This window comes from Oncorhynchus nerka, linkage group LG9a (genome assembly GCF_034236695.1).
Source record: "Oncorhynchus nerka isolate Pitt River linkage group LG9a, Oner_Uvic_2.0, whole genome shotgun sequence".
Classification (NCBI taxonomy): Eukaryota; Metazoa; Chordata; class Actinopteri; order Salmoniformes; family Salmonidae; genus Oncorhynchus; species Oncorhynchus nerka.
Genome location: NC_088404.1, coordinates 42,340,378 through 42,357,321, shown reverse-complemented (window position 1 = coordinate 42,357,321; position 16,944 = coordinate 42,340,378). Strand labels below are relative to the sequence as shown.

General features: G+C 44.4%; 1 protein-coding gene across 3 annotated transcripts in view; it reads right to left on the bottom strand.

The window, feature by feature from the left end:
- The window catches only part of si:dkey-246g23.2 (solute carrier family 66 member 2), a 73,846-nt gene that overhangs the window by 29,045 nt on the left and 27,857 nt on the right, over nt 1-16,944 (bottom strand). For all 3 annotated transcript variants that reach the window (XM_029668162.2, XM_029668161.2, XM_029668163.2), the window contains exon 4: nt 8,567-8,783. In XM_029668162.2, the coding sequence (XP_029524022.1) occupies nt 8,567-8,783 (217 nt within the window). The remainder of the gene's footprint in view (nt 1-8,566; nt 8,784-16,944) is intronic.

Here is a 16,944-nt window from a genome sequence, read left to right as displayed (position 1 = left end):
ATACGGCGCTGGGCCACTACGAGCCGCCAGAACAGTTTCAATGTGCCTTGGCATAGATTCTACAAGTGTCTGGAACTCTATTGGAAGGATGCAATACTATTCTTCCATGAGAAATTCCATAATTTGGTGTTTTGTTGATTGTGGTGGACAATGCTGGCTCGGATGCCGCTCCAGAATCTCCCATAAGTTTTCAATTGAGTTGAGATCTGGTGACTGACCCACACACACGAAACCCCCTATGCTCCTTTGAAATAAGATCCATTTAAGATATACAATATACTATACCACACCCCCATTCCATTAATTAAACTTCGACCTACCAGCACCATCACCCACTTATCCCAAGGCAGCTCAACTTACCCTGTAAGTTGTGCCAAGAGACCATTTTTTGGGGGGGATTATGTTTACATGAATTCTGATTATTTCCAGGATTACACAAATTGCTGAAATATGTGTTGATATCTTTGTTATAAAGAATACTATTTCCCTTGACGTAATGATGCTAAATGTATAAAATGGCTCAACATACCCAACTCTAATCTATATCTTTGTAGTGAGTGATTTTCAAGCCAGTAACACAATGACATAAAACTGAGGGACATACATGACACAAGTAACAACATTTTTTAATAGCCTTTGTTTTTATTGATCTATACATTATATTTAATACTTTTGTTCACTTTCTAGCATTCAAAATAACAGATCTCTAATTTGCTTACCTTAAGTACTTTAAAGATTGCATAAACAAAGTTTTGCAAATAAAGGACTTGCATTGTTTTATCATTGATAAACAGATCAATATGAACTAAAACATGTATGATGTGTGACTATGTCATTTTACAGTGTTTTTCATGGTTGCAAAGTCCAGGGCCACAAATACCACTGCAATTCAAGAAAAACCCACCAAGCACATTTTTTAAGTGCATGGACAAACTATTACAAACTGTCACAACATACAGGTGGAGGATAGTAGCCATTTCGATACTTCCAATTCATTAAAGACAGTGCCACACACACACACACACAAACAATGAGCTGCAGTCAGTCAGGGAAACTACTAAACTGACGAGCTCTCCCCTGTCATTTCATTGCCCGCTCCTCTCTCTCTTCTTTCCCCCTTCCTCCTCCTCTCATGTGCTGGCCTGGAGGGGATATGAATAATTCGGCTGATTTCCCTGTAAAGGCAGGGCCTCTAATTCAATCATGTGGCCGGGTTTGATCAATGACTCTTCAGCAGCTACAGCACCAGCCTATCAGCCTCCATCCCCTGGTTAAGACATGTGGGCTCTTTCAACTCCCATCACCATGCTAAAATGTACCATCACACACTGCAACCAGTTCTCCAACAGGTGCAAATACACTCATTCACCTGGAACTGAAAACAGATATAAACTCACCAAGGCAAAGACATTTGAAATGTCACACTCCAGTGAGAGCAAGACAACAAAGAAAGGAAGCAAAAGAGAAAGAGAGAATTTGACCCCACACACAAACAAACGATATCTTCTTCCGGTATTCACTCAATTTGAGGTAGTCACTCTGGGCTAGGCTAGGGCTTATCCCAGAAATTGCCTGAGAGTAGGTGAGAGTTTCATGACGTGTGTGTGCATCCTCTTTCAAGTCATCCAGAGGAGAGGACTGGGAGCCTTTACTTGGACAAATTATTGTTATTTTATTGTGTTACCATTTCCTTTTTTTTTTCTTCTTACTTTTTAACTGTGCGTTGTTGGGTGGGGGCTCGTAAGCAAGCATTTCACAGTAATGTCTACGCCTGTTGTATTCGGTGCATGCAACAAATACAATTTGATTTGATTCACAGGTCACAGCTGGAAGTAGTCAGAGGACGTCATATCTTTACTCCATATCCCCAGAGCATTCCGTATGGAGAAGATGTGAAATGTACCAACCTTATGTCCTCAACTTTACAGCACCCTATGGATCACCAAATACTAAGACGCACAGTAGCACCAGAGAGTGGTGTTCACAACTGTATGTGTGCTGGGCGATCTGCCCCTTCATGTTGCATTGTTATTTTACCTTTATTTAACTAGGCAAGTCAGTTAATTAAGAACAAATTCTTATCTTCAACGAAGGCCTAGGAACAGTGGGATTGATCAAAGGAAAGAAGTTATTCACATACTGCAGGCCTCCATGACAGGCTCAGTATGATTGGAGAGGAGAAGGAATTAGAATATGACACACACAAACATAAAACACACACACACACACACTACATGGCTCTATGCTAAAAAAAATATTAAAAAATAAGGCGTGAATCTGTGGAGGTAGCTAGTCTCGTGAGGTAGATTCCCCAGGTCCCCTATGGTGAGTAATTTCCACACAGCCATGCAGCACTTGGCTATTTTTATACTGTAAATCAGGAAAATGTTATTTTTCTCCCTGGGCCTCCCATGGGTAATCAGCTGCAGTATGGGCTGGGCGTCTCTAGCAATGGCCCATGGAGAAGCAACCTCACCAGGTGGCCCCATGGGAGGGAGGTGTCTACATGTCCCTGCTCATTTAAGAGACAGATTAAAGCTTTCTCAGCTCAGCTGCACAGCAGGGACCAACCACTAACTACCTATTTGACTTAAAGAGAAGGACCAGCACTGTGCTATGTGACCAGCACTGTGACCAGCACCGTGCTATGCATTCAGTACTGCAAGGTAGGCTCTTGTTAGGGAGACCAAAACGTCAATACCTTGCTCTCACTGCCTCTCGCTCACCCCCCCCCCACCCCATGTCTCTTCATCCTCCTCTCCATCTCTCTACTATAGTGATACTGCAGCACTATTTACAGCACTATATTGCATGATATAAAGCAATAGCATGTAATCTTTTAGAGACTCCCAGTATGATGTCACCATCTAAAAGCTGTAATAGGTCAAAAGGGACACTGTCATCACAATGTAAATAACGTCACAGGAGGCATCTGGGAATACTGTATTATAGTGAATTAGGAAGTGATATGTCTCCTTTACAGTATTTACAGTCCACGGTAGCTCTGTGTTGGCCAACTCTCATGTTCCCCACCAACCCACCAGCAGCAGTCCCAGCTCACCACCAACCCACCAGAAGCAGTCCCAGCTCACCACCAACCCACCAGAAGCAGTCCCAGCTCACCACCAACCCACCAGAAGCAGTCCCAGCTCACCACCAACCCACCAGAAGCAGTCCCAGCTCACCACCAACCCACCAGAAGCAGTCCCAGCTCACCACCAACCCACCAGAAGCAGTCCCAGCTCATCACCAACCCACCAGAAGCAGTCCCAGCTCACCACCATCCCACCAGAAGCAGTCCCAGCTCATCACCAACCCACCAGCAGCAGCCCCAGCTCACCACCAACCCACCAGCAGCAGCCCCAGCTCACCATCAACCCACCAGCAGCAGCCCCAGCTCACTACCAACCCACCAGAAGCAGCCCCAGCTCCCCACCAACCCACCAGAAGCAGTCCCAGCTCACCACCAACTCACCAGCAGCAGCCCCAGCTCACCACCAACCCACCAGCAGCAGCCCCAGCTCACCATCAACCCACCAGCAGCAGCCCCAGCTCACTACCAACCCACCAGAAGCAGCCCCAGCTCACCATCAACCCACCAGAAGCAGCCCCAGCTCACCATCAACCCACCAGCAGCAGCCCCAGTGAAGGTGTAGGCTATATGTCATGGATTTATTAGACTTTTTAAAATGGCTTGTAGGCTATGTGTGGAAGCCCGGAGATCCTAAATGTGTTTATGTTCATTAACGGTCAATTACCATGAAACCGACAGATATTTGCTTGACAATCACCGCCACAGCCCTATGTGGGAGTGCCCTGCAGTTAAACAATTTTGGGGAAAAGTTTTTTAAAAATATTTCAAAGAGCATGAATGTAAATATTCAGTGTCTCCAACCATTATGTTACTTAATGACGATTGAATCTCTCAATCAAATAAGAGAAGCTTACTGCCAGCAGGTAGCACTGCTGCGAAATAAATCAGCTCTAGGAAGAGTCTCGGTGGTTCCAAACGTCTTCCATTTAAGAATGATGGAGGCCACTGCGTCCTTGGGACCTTCAATGATGCAGACCTTTTTTGGTACCCTTCCCCAGATCTATGCCTCGACACAATCCTGTCTCGGAGCTCTACGGACAATTCCTTCGACCTCGTGGCTTGGTTTTTGCTCTGGCTTGGTTTTTTCTCTGACATGCACTGTCAACTGTGGGACCTTATATATTGGGCTCCCGAGTGGCGCAGCGGTCTAAGGCACTGCATCTCAGTGCTTGAGGCGTCACTACCAGACAACCTGGTTAGAATCCAGGCTGTATCATAACCGGCTGTGATTGGGAGTCCCATAGGGCGGCGCACAGGGCCTCTATCTTAATGATGAGCTTGGAGTGTACTATGGTGTTGAATGCTAAGCAATAGTCAATGAACAGCATTATTACATAGGTATTCCTCTTGTCAAGATGGGATAGGTCAGTGTGCATTGCAATTGCATCGTCTGTGGATCTATTAGGGCGGTAAGCAAATTGAAGTGGGTCTAGAGTGGCAAGTAAGGTGATATAACCCTTGACTAGTCTCTCAAAGCACTTCATGATGACAGAAGTGAGTGCGGGGCAATAGTCACTTAGTTCAGTTACATTTGCATTCTTGGGAATAGGGACAAATGGTGGCCATCTTGAAGCATGTGGGGACAGCAGACTGGGATAGGGAGAGATTGATTATGTCCTTAAACACACCAGCCAGCTGAGGACACGGCTAGGGATGTCGTCTGGGCCGGCAATCTTGCAGGGGTTAAAACGTTTAAATGTCTTACTCACGACGGCCACGGATAAGGAGAACCTACAGTCCTTGGTAGCTGGCTGTGTCGGTGGCACTGTGTTATCCTCAAAGCGAGCAAAGAACGTGTTTAGCTTGACTGTGAGCAAGGCATTGAAGTCCGCGACGTAGCTGGTTTTCCTTTTGTAGTCCGTGATTGTCTGTAGACCCTTCCACATACATCTCGTGTCTGAGCCGTTGAATGTCTCTATACTGACGTTTCGCCTGTTTGATTGCCTTAAGGAGGGAATGACCACTCTGTTTGTATTCTGCCACATTCCCAGTCACCTTGCCATGGTTAAATGCGGTGGTTCGCTGCCAAAGGTGATTCAACAAAGTACTGGTTAAGGATCTGAATACTTACAGTGGGGCAAAAAAGTATTTAGTCGGCCACCAATTGTGCAAGTTCTCCCACTTAAAAAGATGAGAGAGGCCTGTAATTTTCATCATAGGTACACTTCAACTATGACAGACAAAATGAGAAAAAAATCCAGAAAATCACATTGTAGGATTTTTATTGAATTTATTTGCAAATTATGGTGGAACAATTGGTGGCCGACTAAATACTTTTTTGCCCCACTGTATGTACATCTGATATTTCAGTTTCTTATTTTTTAAAATTAATTTTCATACATGTTTTTCAAAAAACCTGATTTGCTTTGTCATTATGGGGTAGTGTGTGTAGATTGATGAGGGGAAAAATGTAATAAAGCTGTAACGTAACAAAATGTGGAAAATGTAAAGGGGTCTGAATACTTTCCAAAATGCACTGTAGAACGCTATAGACTCATCAGCTCCCGCTTTCTCCCATTGTGCTCTTTATAACAAACTATTCTGGGGAAGTACGGTAAGCTTCATAATGTAAAATAATGTGACAAGGCGAAATTAACTCAATCTGCTTTCTCTCGTAACATATTGCATATTGACTGCAGGTATTTACTTAAAAAGTAGTTAGAAACATTAAAAAGTATTAAAAAACTTCCAATAAATAGTTTGAACGGTATTGATGGTATATGAAAACCATCCCGTAGGTATTTCCAAATACCCTGGTATACTGCCCAACCCTACTGTAGTCCAAATACAATCAGTTACATTTGTCCTCAAGACAGAATAACCATACTATGAGACAGCAGTCACAGCTCAGCACATTAACAGAAGCTATCCTTCCTCGTCCGTCCTCAGTTCCATGTAGATAAGTCAGAGTGGAGACATGCTTCAGGCAGCACAGCTTTTTATGAGGCAAATTAACCATCAAGAGCACAGTTTAAGCATGCAACGGAGGAATGAGGGCTCATTTATATGGTTTCCAACTGTAATTCATATTTTATATTAACACAATCAATATGTCACAGCCCTAGTGCTAGACTGTAATGTCTTTGTCCTTGACGTGATTGCACCGTGGCTCTGGGCGGCAACTTGCTCACCCAATCAGTGAGAACATGAGGCCCGGTTCATCTCTGTCTCTGGGTGTCTCTACAGTGGTGGATCAGTGGGTAGCATGCTCTCTCAGTGTGTTATTCTAGTACTATAGCTACTATCACTACTACGGTCACCTAAGTGTGGTCTCTCTTTCTAGGAGGCCAGCCTCTGTTCCGTATTGCCTCGCTGAACTCCGAGGTCAGCTTCAGCATGTGAAGTAACCAAAAAGGTGTTAAAGAAATCAAAATATATTTTATATTTGAGATTCTTCCAAGTGGCATTCTCTCAACCAGTTTCATGAGGTAGTCACCTGGAATGCATTTCAATTAACAGGTGTGCCTTCTTAATGCATTTGAGCCAATCAGTTGTGTTGTGACAAGGTAGGAGTGGTATACAGAAGATAGCCCTATTTGGTAAAATACCAAGTCTATATTATGGCAAGAACAGCTCAAATAAGCAAAGACAAACGACAGTACATCATTACTTTAAGATATGGAGGTCAGTCAATACTGAACATTAACAACTTTGAAAGTTTCAGTCGCAAAAACCATCAAGCGCTATGATGAAACTGGCTCTCATGAGGACCGCCACAGGAAAGGAAGACCCACAGTTACCTCTGCTGCAGAGGATAAGTTCATTAGAGTTAACTGCACCTCAGATTGCAGCCCAAATAAATGTTTCACAGAGTTCAAATAACAGACATCTCAAAATCAACTGTTCAGAGGAGACCGTGAATCAGGCCTTCATGGTCGAATTGCTGCAAAGAAACCATTACTAAAGGACACCAATAATAAGAAGAGACTTGCTTCGGCAAAGAAACATGAGCAATGGACATTAGACTGGTGGAAATCTGTCCTTTGGTCTGATGAGACCAAATGTTAGATTTTTGGTTCCAACCGCTGTCTCTTTGTGAGACGCAGAGTAGGTGAACGGATGATCTCCGCATGTGTGGTTCATCTGTATGCTATCTGTAAATACGAAATTACGAGCCTTGTTGGTTAAGCCACAGAAAAAGTTAGCAACCTTCCCACTAGCCATGATTGGCTGATATAAATGAGTGGGCTGGACATGCCGAGAGAGGAGAGCGGATTGGTCTGCCATATTGAAGGCCGCTGTCTATTTGAGCTCGTCAGTCTGTGTTGGTAATCCTGTCAAACAATGCTTTTTTATGTATTGTGTAGTGGAGCTGCATAAGTGTTGCTCTCCACTTTCTGGAAGATTAAGTTTTGAAATCAGTGGAGTTAGAGTATGATAGCTAAAGAGATGGAGAAAACACCTGTCTCCGGATTACATCTTCAAACTAAGGGCAACTGTGGTATGGCATTCCTGACAGGGAGAAGCGTTCATCATGCATGATGATGTATACAGGTAAGATAGTCTAGCAATAGCTATCTACATTTTTAGATATTACACGTTTTTAATTTTGACAGAAAGTGGTTTCATTTCAAGCTAAAGTGTACTGTTAGCTAACTAGCTAACATTAGCTGGCTGGCTCCCTAGCTGACGTTACTATTTGTTTCTCAGAGCTGTTTGCTTTTCTAGTTAGAGCCTAATGTTAGCTAGCTCCCAACACTGTGGCATTGTTGGCACTTTGTTCATTGTTGTTTAACTACCTAATGTCAGCTGGTTGGCTCGTTAGCTAACATTACGTGTCTGATCTTAAACGCTGTTTACCTAGCTAGATTCATGGTTTACCTTGCTAGCTAGCTAGCTATATGTCTTAAGCTAAAGTGTACTGTTAACTAGCTAGCTAACGTTAACTGGCTGGCTCCCTAGCGTATTCTATTCTACAATGTAGAAAATAATACAAATAAATGAGTAGGTGTGTCTGAAATGTTGACTCGTACTGTATACACACACCGACCAGGTGAAAGCTATGATCCCTTATTGATGTCACCTGTTAAATCCACTTCAATCATTGTACATGAAGATGAGACAGATTAAAGGATTTTTAAGCCTCAAGACAATTGAGACATGGATTGTGTATGTGCGCCATTCAGTGGGTGAATGGGAAAGACAAAAGATGTCAGTGCATTTGAACAGAGTATGGTAGTAGGTGCCAGGCACACTGGTTTGAGTGTGTCAAGAATTGCAACGCTGCTGGGTTTTTCACACTCAACAGTTTCCCGTGTGTATCAATAATGGTCCACCACCCAAAGGACATCCAGCCAACTTGACACAACTGCATCCCTGTTGAATGCTTTCGACATATTGTCAAGTCCATGCCCTAAGAGCAAAAGGGGCTGCAACTCAACATTAGGAAGGTGTTCCTAATGTTTTGTAAACTCAGTGTACCCCACAGAGGTTTCATGGAGTGTGTGCCAGCCTGCCAGGCCACTCACTCACCTCATGCCGCGGGTGGAGTGGTTGTGGAAGTTCTGCAGAAGCTGTGGCACCCCCAGCATGGCCTCAAACAGCACGGCCAGGGAGCCCAGGCCCTCCACGAACAGCACAGAGTCCAGCAGGAGAAGGGTGAGGAAGGCACACAGCACCGTGAAGGCAAAACAGAATAGCAGGTAGTCCTCAAATGCACTCCAGCTCCAGAAGTAGCGCAGGTCCAGATCTAAGAGGGGGGGGAGAGAAGGGGGAGGAAGAAAGAGGGAGTGATAGAGGGAGAAGGGGAGGGGGAGAGATCCCTTCATTAGAAAATGCACCATCACAGACATTCATTGAACACACCACACAAATCAATAGAGTGCAAGTAAGTGAATGAAACAGAGACTCAGAAGCTTTTTCATCAAATCAAAAACAATCTGGCTCTGGACCCTGTAAGTGTCATCACTGGGCCCTTTCCACCACACAGAGCCAATACAAAGCTATAGAGAGCTATTCCTTAACTCATTTAACCAGATTGTGCTTTCAAGCTCTGCTTTTTCAAAGTAAAGTCAAATGTAGCCGTTGAGGCGAAGCCTACACTCTGACCAATGAGAAAGGGACGCAACATGGCAGCTGAAAGAAAATGTGGTCACAGACCGAGAGCTCTTTTCTCACTGTAACAAATATTCATTATTCAGATATTCTAAGAATATTTAAACTTCCATCCATTATTTTCTGTTTGCACTGGCAGCCCAATAGGGTCGGCCTACTGTATATAGTAGCAGAGCCCTCAAGAGAAGACTGTTCACAGAAAATAGAGGCATTTAAATACAGTTCCAGATCTGCTTCAGTGACGTTAGTATTGCTATTGTTCATCTAATTGTATTCTAATGCAATTCATGGACAAACGACCTAAAAGGAGAGAGAATGAGGAAGACTGCATGACATAAAAGACAAGAACAGTCAGAAAGAGAGAGTACTAAAGAGACCCCCCTGAGGGTCACAAGCTGAAATAAGAGTGACCTAAAATCCAGAGACAATCATGCATACTGTGTCAGAGGTTCTTTGTCTGGTAATGGTATATATAGGACCAGTCAGCTCTTCACAAGACATCCCACATGATCAATGGCCTCATATTCCTTTGAAATTACTGGAGAGGGGGGAATAGAATGAGCTGACATCAGCTGAATGGGATTGATAGTTAAATAAGAGCCCATTTGTTAGTGAGCCGACTGGACTGTGACCTTCCATATAGGAAGTGGTTGTGTTCCGCGCATTGTCATTAGGTTCTGCATTCTGAGCGCCTGCACAGAACACACGGCAGCACCTGCCAGGGGGAACAGTGGCGACGGTGGGACACACCTGTCAGGAACACAGACCGCTACACACCACCTCCGTTGCCGGGCCCACGGCACTGTGGGAGAGGCAGAGTGAGACGTCTCATAGCGAGCACCGAGCAGCGTGCATGATTAATGATTAAGCTCCTACAGATCCAACACAGAGATAGGATCTGGGGGGGAGGGGGCAGGATGGATGATCAGAACAGAGAGGGGGACAGGACACGTACAATCGCTTATGACAGCATGCACACGCATACGCTCACACAGTGTCGCGTCCGTCCTTGCAGGGAGGGCCAGGGCCCACCACCATGAATAATATCTGTAGAGCCAGATGCTGACACTGATAGAATCTGAACAGGGCCTAGCAGAGAGGCCTTACTCAAAAAATAATCCTCACAGGACTTCATTTTCACCTGCAGAAAAATCTGATTTTACACGCCCCCCCCCCCTCCCACTGTTCTAGTGTGCTGGAAGCTTCAGGTAAAAGCTCTGCCCTTTGTCGGGCACATGAAAGCTTCTCTCCCCTTTAAATTAGACGGGCTAATCACTACTGGCACTATTACAGCTTGCCCTGTTTTCCAAACTGTGGTCTGTTTTTCCCAAATACAGTATAGCTCCGTCTAACTATTCACTCCTCTCTCTCTCCATGCACTCCACCTCTCCTTTTAAAAGCCTAATAGTTTTATTTGCACACTCAAAAGACACCTACAGTAAATTGTCCAGTAAAACACAATGAAGAAACATAACCAATGAATCTGAATCACATCTAAAAGAACAATCAGTAAATGTCCCTCTCATCTCCCCCTTTCAACCTCTCCTGTCATCCCCCTTTCTCTCTCTCTGCCATCCAGGCTGCTACAGCATCAGAGGCAGGCCGGCCTTCCTAGTGAGATCCCTGGCAGTGTTGTGCTTAGCTTACCCAGTCTGGAGAGGAGAGCAGACTTGTTGACAGGCCGCACTTCAAAAGACCAACACAAGAAGGTACTGTACTGAGGAGGAAAAGTGGGGAGGTGAGGTGCCTCTTTTTTCAACAGCCCTTCAAAGATCAAACATTTCAATTACTAAAACCGCAACAAACAAAAGTGCTCAATGGAAATTCTTCAAACATCGTGACAGTGTCGGTAACCCAGAGCAAACAGGTTTACAGCGGAGTCCACCCTAACCACATCTAGGATGCCATCTAGGGTTTACATTCTGCCAGTCATCTGGAAGACAGGCAGGACAACAAACAGCTGCCAGTGTTAGCAGTGTTACAGCGCCCCATCAAGATTGTCCATCTCAGCCCACAACAAGGAAAAGGAGAGGGAAAAGAAGACACATTTCACTCGAAGCATTTCATGTCATGCAGAGTACAGAGATATCTAGAGAAAGACAGCTAGACAGAGGCCCAGAATATCCAAACTCATCATCCATAGAGCCAACTTTGAGCCTCCCAGCCAGAGGAGACCCAGCTCGTGATGGGTCTACTCCATCACAGCCCACCCCAGGCTCCAAATCCCACCCCAGGCCCCATGCCCCAGTTCCAAGGGAGTCCCAGTTCCAGATGCCATCCCTGCACTGCTGTCCTCCTGCTGGGTCACCAGGGCCAACCCAGCCACCCTCTCTGTCTGTCTTCTGAACCCATGACTCTGGGACAGGTCAACCATCGGCACAGAGATACTGCCATTTCAGCTCATAGTACGCCCACGAGTATCGATTGTTCAAAGGGAGGTTGGATCCAGGTGGTTGGATCCAAGATAATAAAACCATTAAATCAGATCTGCCAGACAAACCAAGAGAATAACAGGAAGTAGGCGTACATAGTCAGCGTGGTCTGCACACATTTTACTCAGCATCACTCAAGACTGTGACTAATAAAGCACCTCTCAATTAGAAATCTTAACATGGCACCTATGCCCAAGTGCCATGGGCTATGGGCAGAGATCTGGCTGTCAGAGGGGAAGCCTGCAGGACAGGCTGAGGTTTGGGTAGCACAGGCTTTAACGAAGGCAGCAGACACAGAGGGCCTGGTTTCCTCAGTCAGCAGTGGGACTGATTGGCCTCTCATTAGGAAACACTAGACCACTGTCCTGTCTCATATTACACAAGTAGGTATGTTACTGCACATACTCAACATGGAAACAAAACATACAATACGTTTCCTCTTCAAGCTTCACCTCTTTCACATCATACTTTACATAGGAACACTGCAGAGCCCAAAAAGTCATTAAAATCTTTCCCCTAGTCAAAAAGTAGGATTTTTGTATTCATCAAGTTGAATTTGAACGAACGTGACAGGGGGTTTCGATTACAGCTGTATTACAGCATCTGAGACTGACTGGGTACCAGACAGACTGACATGGGCATAACTGCTGATCAGAGAGCAGTAATGTGCGCCTGAAAGTGGCTCTACTCAAATTCTACCGGAGAAAGAAAATGTACTGTACCCTTCTCATAAGCTCTTTGAATATTCTGAACAAGGACAAAGACCGTGCTGATATAGCTATGTCATTAAGCTTATATTCAATTAAGCAGCTAAGTACACCGATTAAATTGGAATTAAAATACAATTTCTAAATCATTTAGCCATTCAGGCATATCCATATTTGCTCTATATAGTAGATGACTGCAGTACTATTCTATTGTCTTGTGGCCCTGCTGCAGTGTCCTATGCTTCTGACCTGGGTCAGTCACACATCAACCCCTGCCTGTGTTCAATTAACATTTATTAAAAATAAATCATGAGGACTGATTTGCATTATTGGTCATTATAATATTCATACACATAGTAGTACACAATTTTATCCTGGAAGATAATTTCACAGGCAACACAAACCAAGGCAATCACATCCCTGAATGCTCACTAAAGCAGGTCATGTTAGGTGGGCCTTTTCAAGATACTTTCCATAAAAATCTAAGAGAATAAACTAAACTTGACAGTCGGGCAGAAGACTTGAGTTTAAAGTGTGGGTAACTCAAACTTTTGCATGACATCAAATGTCCCATTGACGTCACCTCTATGACAAGTTATTTACTTAAAGGGACACATTTACACATACTTCCAAGTTAGGATTTGTCCTCGACTCCTTTTCTGAGGTAGCCTACAAGACAGACACAGACACCTAACCTATTACAATAACAAATGTTTCTATTCTGTCAGAGCAGCAGAGATAGACTAGTCTATTTGACAATGTGGATTGCAATGACCTCCTTGTGGATTGCAATGACCTCCTTGTGGATTGCAATGACCTCCTTGTGGATTGCAATGACCTCCTTGTGGATTGCAATGACCTTCTTGGCCAAACAGGTTAGAACTGATCAATCAATCATCCAGCATCCTCCCAGAACACATCCTGGTAAAGGCCCGTGCAGCTCTCTGACACCTCCCAGAACACATCCTGGTAAAGGCCCGTGCAGCTCTCTGACGCCTCCCAGAACACATCCTGGTAAAGGCCTGTGCAGCTCTCTGACGCCTCCCAGAACACATCCCGGTAAAGGCCCGTGCAGCTCTCTGACGCCTCCCAGAACACATCCCGGTAAAGGCCCGTGCAGCTCTCTGACGCCTCCCAGAACACATCCTGGTAAAGGCCCGTGCAGCACTCTGACGCCTCCCAGAACACATCCTGGTAAAGGCCCATGCAGCTCTCTGACACCTCCCTGAACACATCCTGGTAAAGGCCCGTGCAGCTCTCTGACACCTCCCTGAACACATCCTGGTAAAGGCCCGTGCAGCTCTCTGACACCTCCCTGAACACATCCTGGTAAAGGCCCGTGCAGCTCTCTGACGCCACACAGAGTGAAAAAATATAGACTGCGGAAGGAGGAAGTAGGCAGGTCAATGGACATCCCATCTAAATAATGACTTTTTAATGAAGGCCGGATGGTAATTAGACAGGGGTCAGACTGGGTGATGCGGTAATCACACCCCGAGAACGCCTGCCACCGTGGTAACGTTCTGACAGAGCAGCAGCTGGAATGTGCATTCGGAAAAGTATTCAGATCCCTTGAATTTTTCAATTTTTTTTGGTATTACATCCTTATTCTAAAATGGATTACATTAAAAAAAAAATCCTCATCAATCTACACATAATACCTCATAATGACAAAGTTAAAACAGGATTTTAGAAACAGAAATACCTTATTTACATAAGTATTCAGACCCTTTGCTATGAGACTCGAAATTGAGCTCAGGTGCATCCTGTTTCCATTTATCATCCTTGAGATGTTTCTACAACTTGATTGGAGTCCACCTGTGGTAAATTCAATTGATTGGACATGATTTGGAAAGGCACACACCTGTACATAAGGTCCCACAGTTGACAGTGTATGTCAGAGAAAACACCAAGCCATGAGGTCGAAGGAATTTGAAGAACACAGGAAGAAGTTTAGAACCACCAAGACTCTTCCTAGAGCTGGCTGCCCAGCCAAACTGAGCAATCAGGGAAGAAGGGCCTCGGGTCAGGGAGGTGACAAAGAACCCAATGGTCAATCCCTACAGTGAAGCATAGTGGTGGCAGCATCATGTTGTGGGTATGTTTTTCGGCAGCAGGGACTGGGAGACTAGTCAGGTTCAAGGCAAAGAAGAACAGAGCAAAGTACAGACAGATCCTTGATGAAAACCCGCTCCAGAGCGCTCAGGACCTCAGACTGGGGTGAAGGTTCACCTTCCAACAGGATAACGAAACTAAGCACACAGCCAAGACAACGCAGGAGTGGCTTCAGGACAAGTCTCAATGTCCCTTAGTGGCCCAGCCAGAGCCCAGACTTGAACCCGATCGAACATCTCTGGAGAGACCTGAAAATAGCTGTGCAGCGACGCTCCCCATCCAACCTGACAGAGCTTGAGAGGATCTACCAAGAAAGTGAGAAACTCCTCAAACAGGTGTGCCAAGCTTGTAGCGTCATACCTAAGAGTTGAGGCAGTATTCACTGCCAAAAGGTGCTTCAACAAAGTACTGAGTAAAGGGTCAGATTTTTTTATTTAAAAAAAAAAAAGTTTTATTTCACCTTTATTTACCAGGTAGGCTAGTTGAGAACAAGTTCTCATTTGCAACTGCGACCTGGCCAAGATAAAGCATAGCAGCGTGAACAGACAACAACACAGAGTTACACATGGAGTAAACAATAAACAAGCCAATAACACAAACAAGTCAATGACACAGTAGAGAAAAGAAAGTCTATATACAGTGTGTGCAAAAGGCATGAGGAGGTTGGCAATAAATAGGCCATAGGAGCGAATAATTACAATTTATCAGATTAACACTGGAGTGATAAATGAACAGATGATGATGTGCAAGTAGAGATACTGGTGTGCAAGAGAGCAGAAAAGTTAATAAAATAAAAACAGTATGGGGATGAGGTAGGTAGATTGGGTGGGCTATTTACAGATGGACCATGTACAGCTGCAGTGATCGGTTAGCTGCTCATTTTTTATTTCAAATGAGTTTTTTTGCAACATTTTCAAAAAAACCTGTTCTTGCTTTGTCATTATGTGGTACTGTGTGTAGATTGATAAGGGAAAATTGTTTATCCATTTTAGAATAAGGCTGTAACATAACACAATTAGAAAAAGTCAAGGGGTCTGTAATACTTTCCAAATGCACTGTGTAGAACAGTCCATATTATAGAGGTGTCAGTTCATTGATATGTTCTAAAGTCTTCATATTGGAAAGCATAAAGTAAACATTATCACAACGATCCTTTAATGGTCTTTGTACACACATTCATGGCATAGACTTGGTTCAAGACAGACATTCAAAAACAGAGGACAAGGTCATTCCTCAACAACAGCCTTTGACCACTGTCTAGCTGTCCAGTCACGAGCCAAATGAAAGAAAAAAACACCACCAGGCATAGTCAAGGTGACATTGTCATTTCTATATCTTCGACAAGAAAAGAGCATTGTCTGGAAAGTGGTCTGATAGATAGATTCAATTGTCTGACCAGAAATACCTAAACTCACCCTCCTCAGCCTTTTCTCAGATTATCTATTATTTACACCGGTCTTATCTGACCAGGAAGTCTTCTATTGATAATGTGTCTGCTGGGTAGCAGATAATTCACAGGCGTCATATCGAGCAGGACCTGCTAGTCCCTCTGTGCATTTTCCCTTATCAGGACCCTCCTCACTGCTCCAGCTGCTCACCTGGTGATCACTATCACACAAGTCACCTTCACATGGATTAAGTGTGTGTGTGTGTGTGTGTGTAAACACACCAGCAATAAGAATTGACCAAACCTTGTCTACTAGGCTCTTTGTTGACTGTCATGCCTACCTCTTAGAATGCTAAAAACGTACAGAGTAGTACACTACACGCTTGACCACCCTCCTTCACCAAGGTCAATCCTCTGTGTTCAACCACTCCTCTCTCCTATCCTGTTGTCATCCTCTAAACATGCAGCTGGCCTGCCTACCCCGGCTGATGTTCAAATAAAACGTACCTCACAGTGCAGTGTGCAACATGCCGCATCACCTCACACTCTCCTCTCCTCCCTCCACACACTGCTATTACAATCGGTCTGCCCTGCGCCTACATAACAGCCTTCCCTCTAACCACTTCTACAAGAGCACAGCAAGATTACAGTTGTTCGCGCATCATCCATCTGTGAGTTTTACCTGAACTCTCCTGCCATACAGGGAATGATGAGTCATTAAACTCTATTTATTAAACTCTAATCTCTATATTCTGGTTTCCACATTGTTCCCGATTGTGTGCTATTACAGTGAAGTGTCCTGGGGGGACAAAGGGAGCATGGGCTGTAATGTCACCGTGACCTTACGGTCAGGAGAAACATTAAGGAAAAGTCACCATTTTATCCTTACCTACACCATGCCTTTCTGGAGAAAAAAAATTATAATTCCTAGCCCTGAGGGGGAAAAATAAAAATAATAATTTTTCAACATTGTTTTGAGGGCAAGAGGTAGCTGGGGAGTCAGTAATGACTTAGTATGGGTAGAATCAGGACAAGACAAGGACAGAGCCAATAAAGGGCTTTTATCTCTAGTTCTCTGAGCTAAATGGAAGTTACACAGCAGGATTAAGACTGCAGGATGATGAGAGCGCGAGAGATAGAGCGACAGAGCGCGAG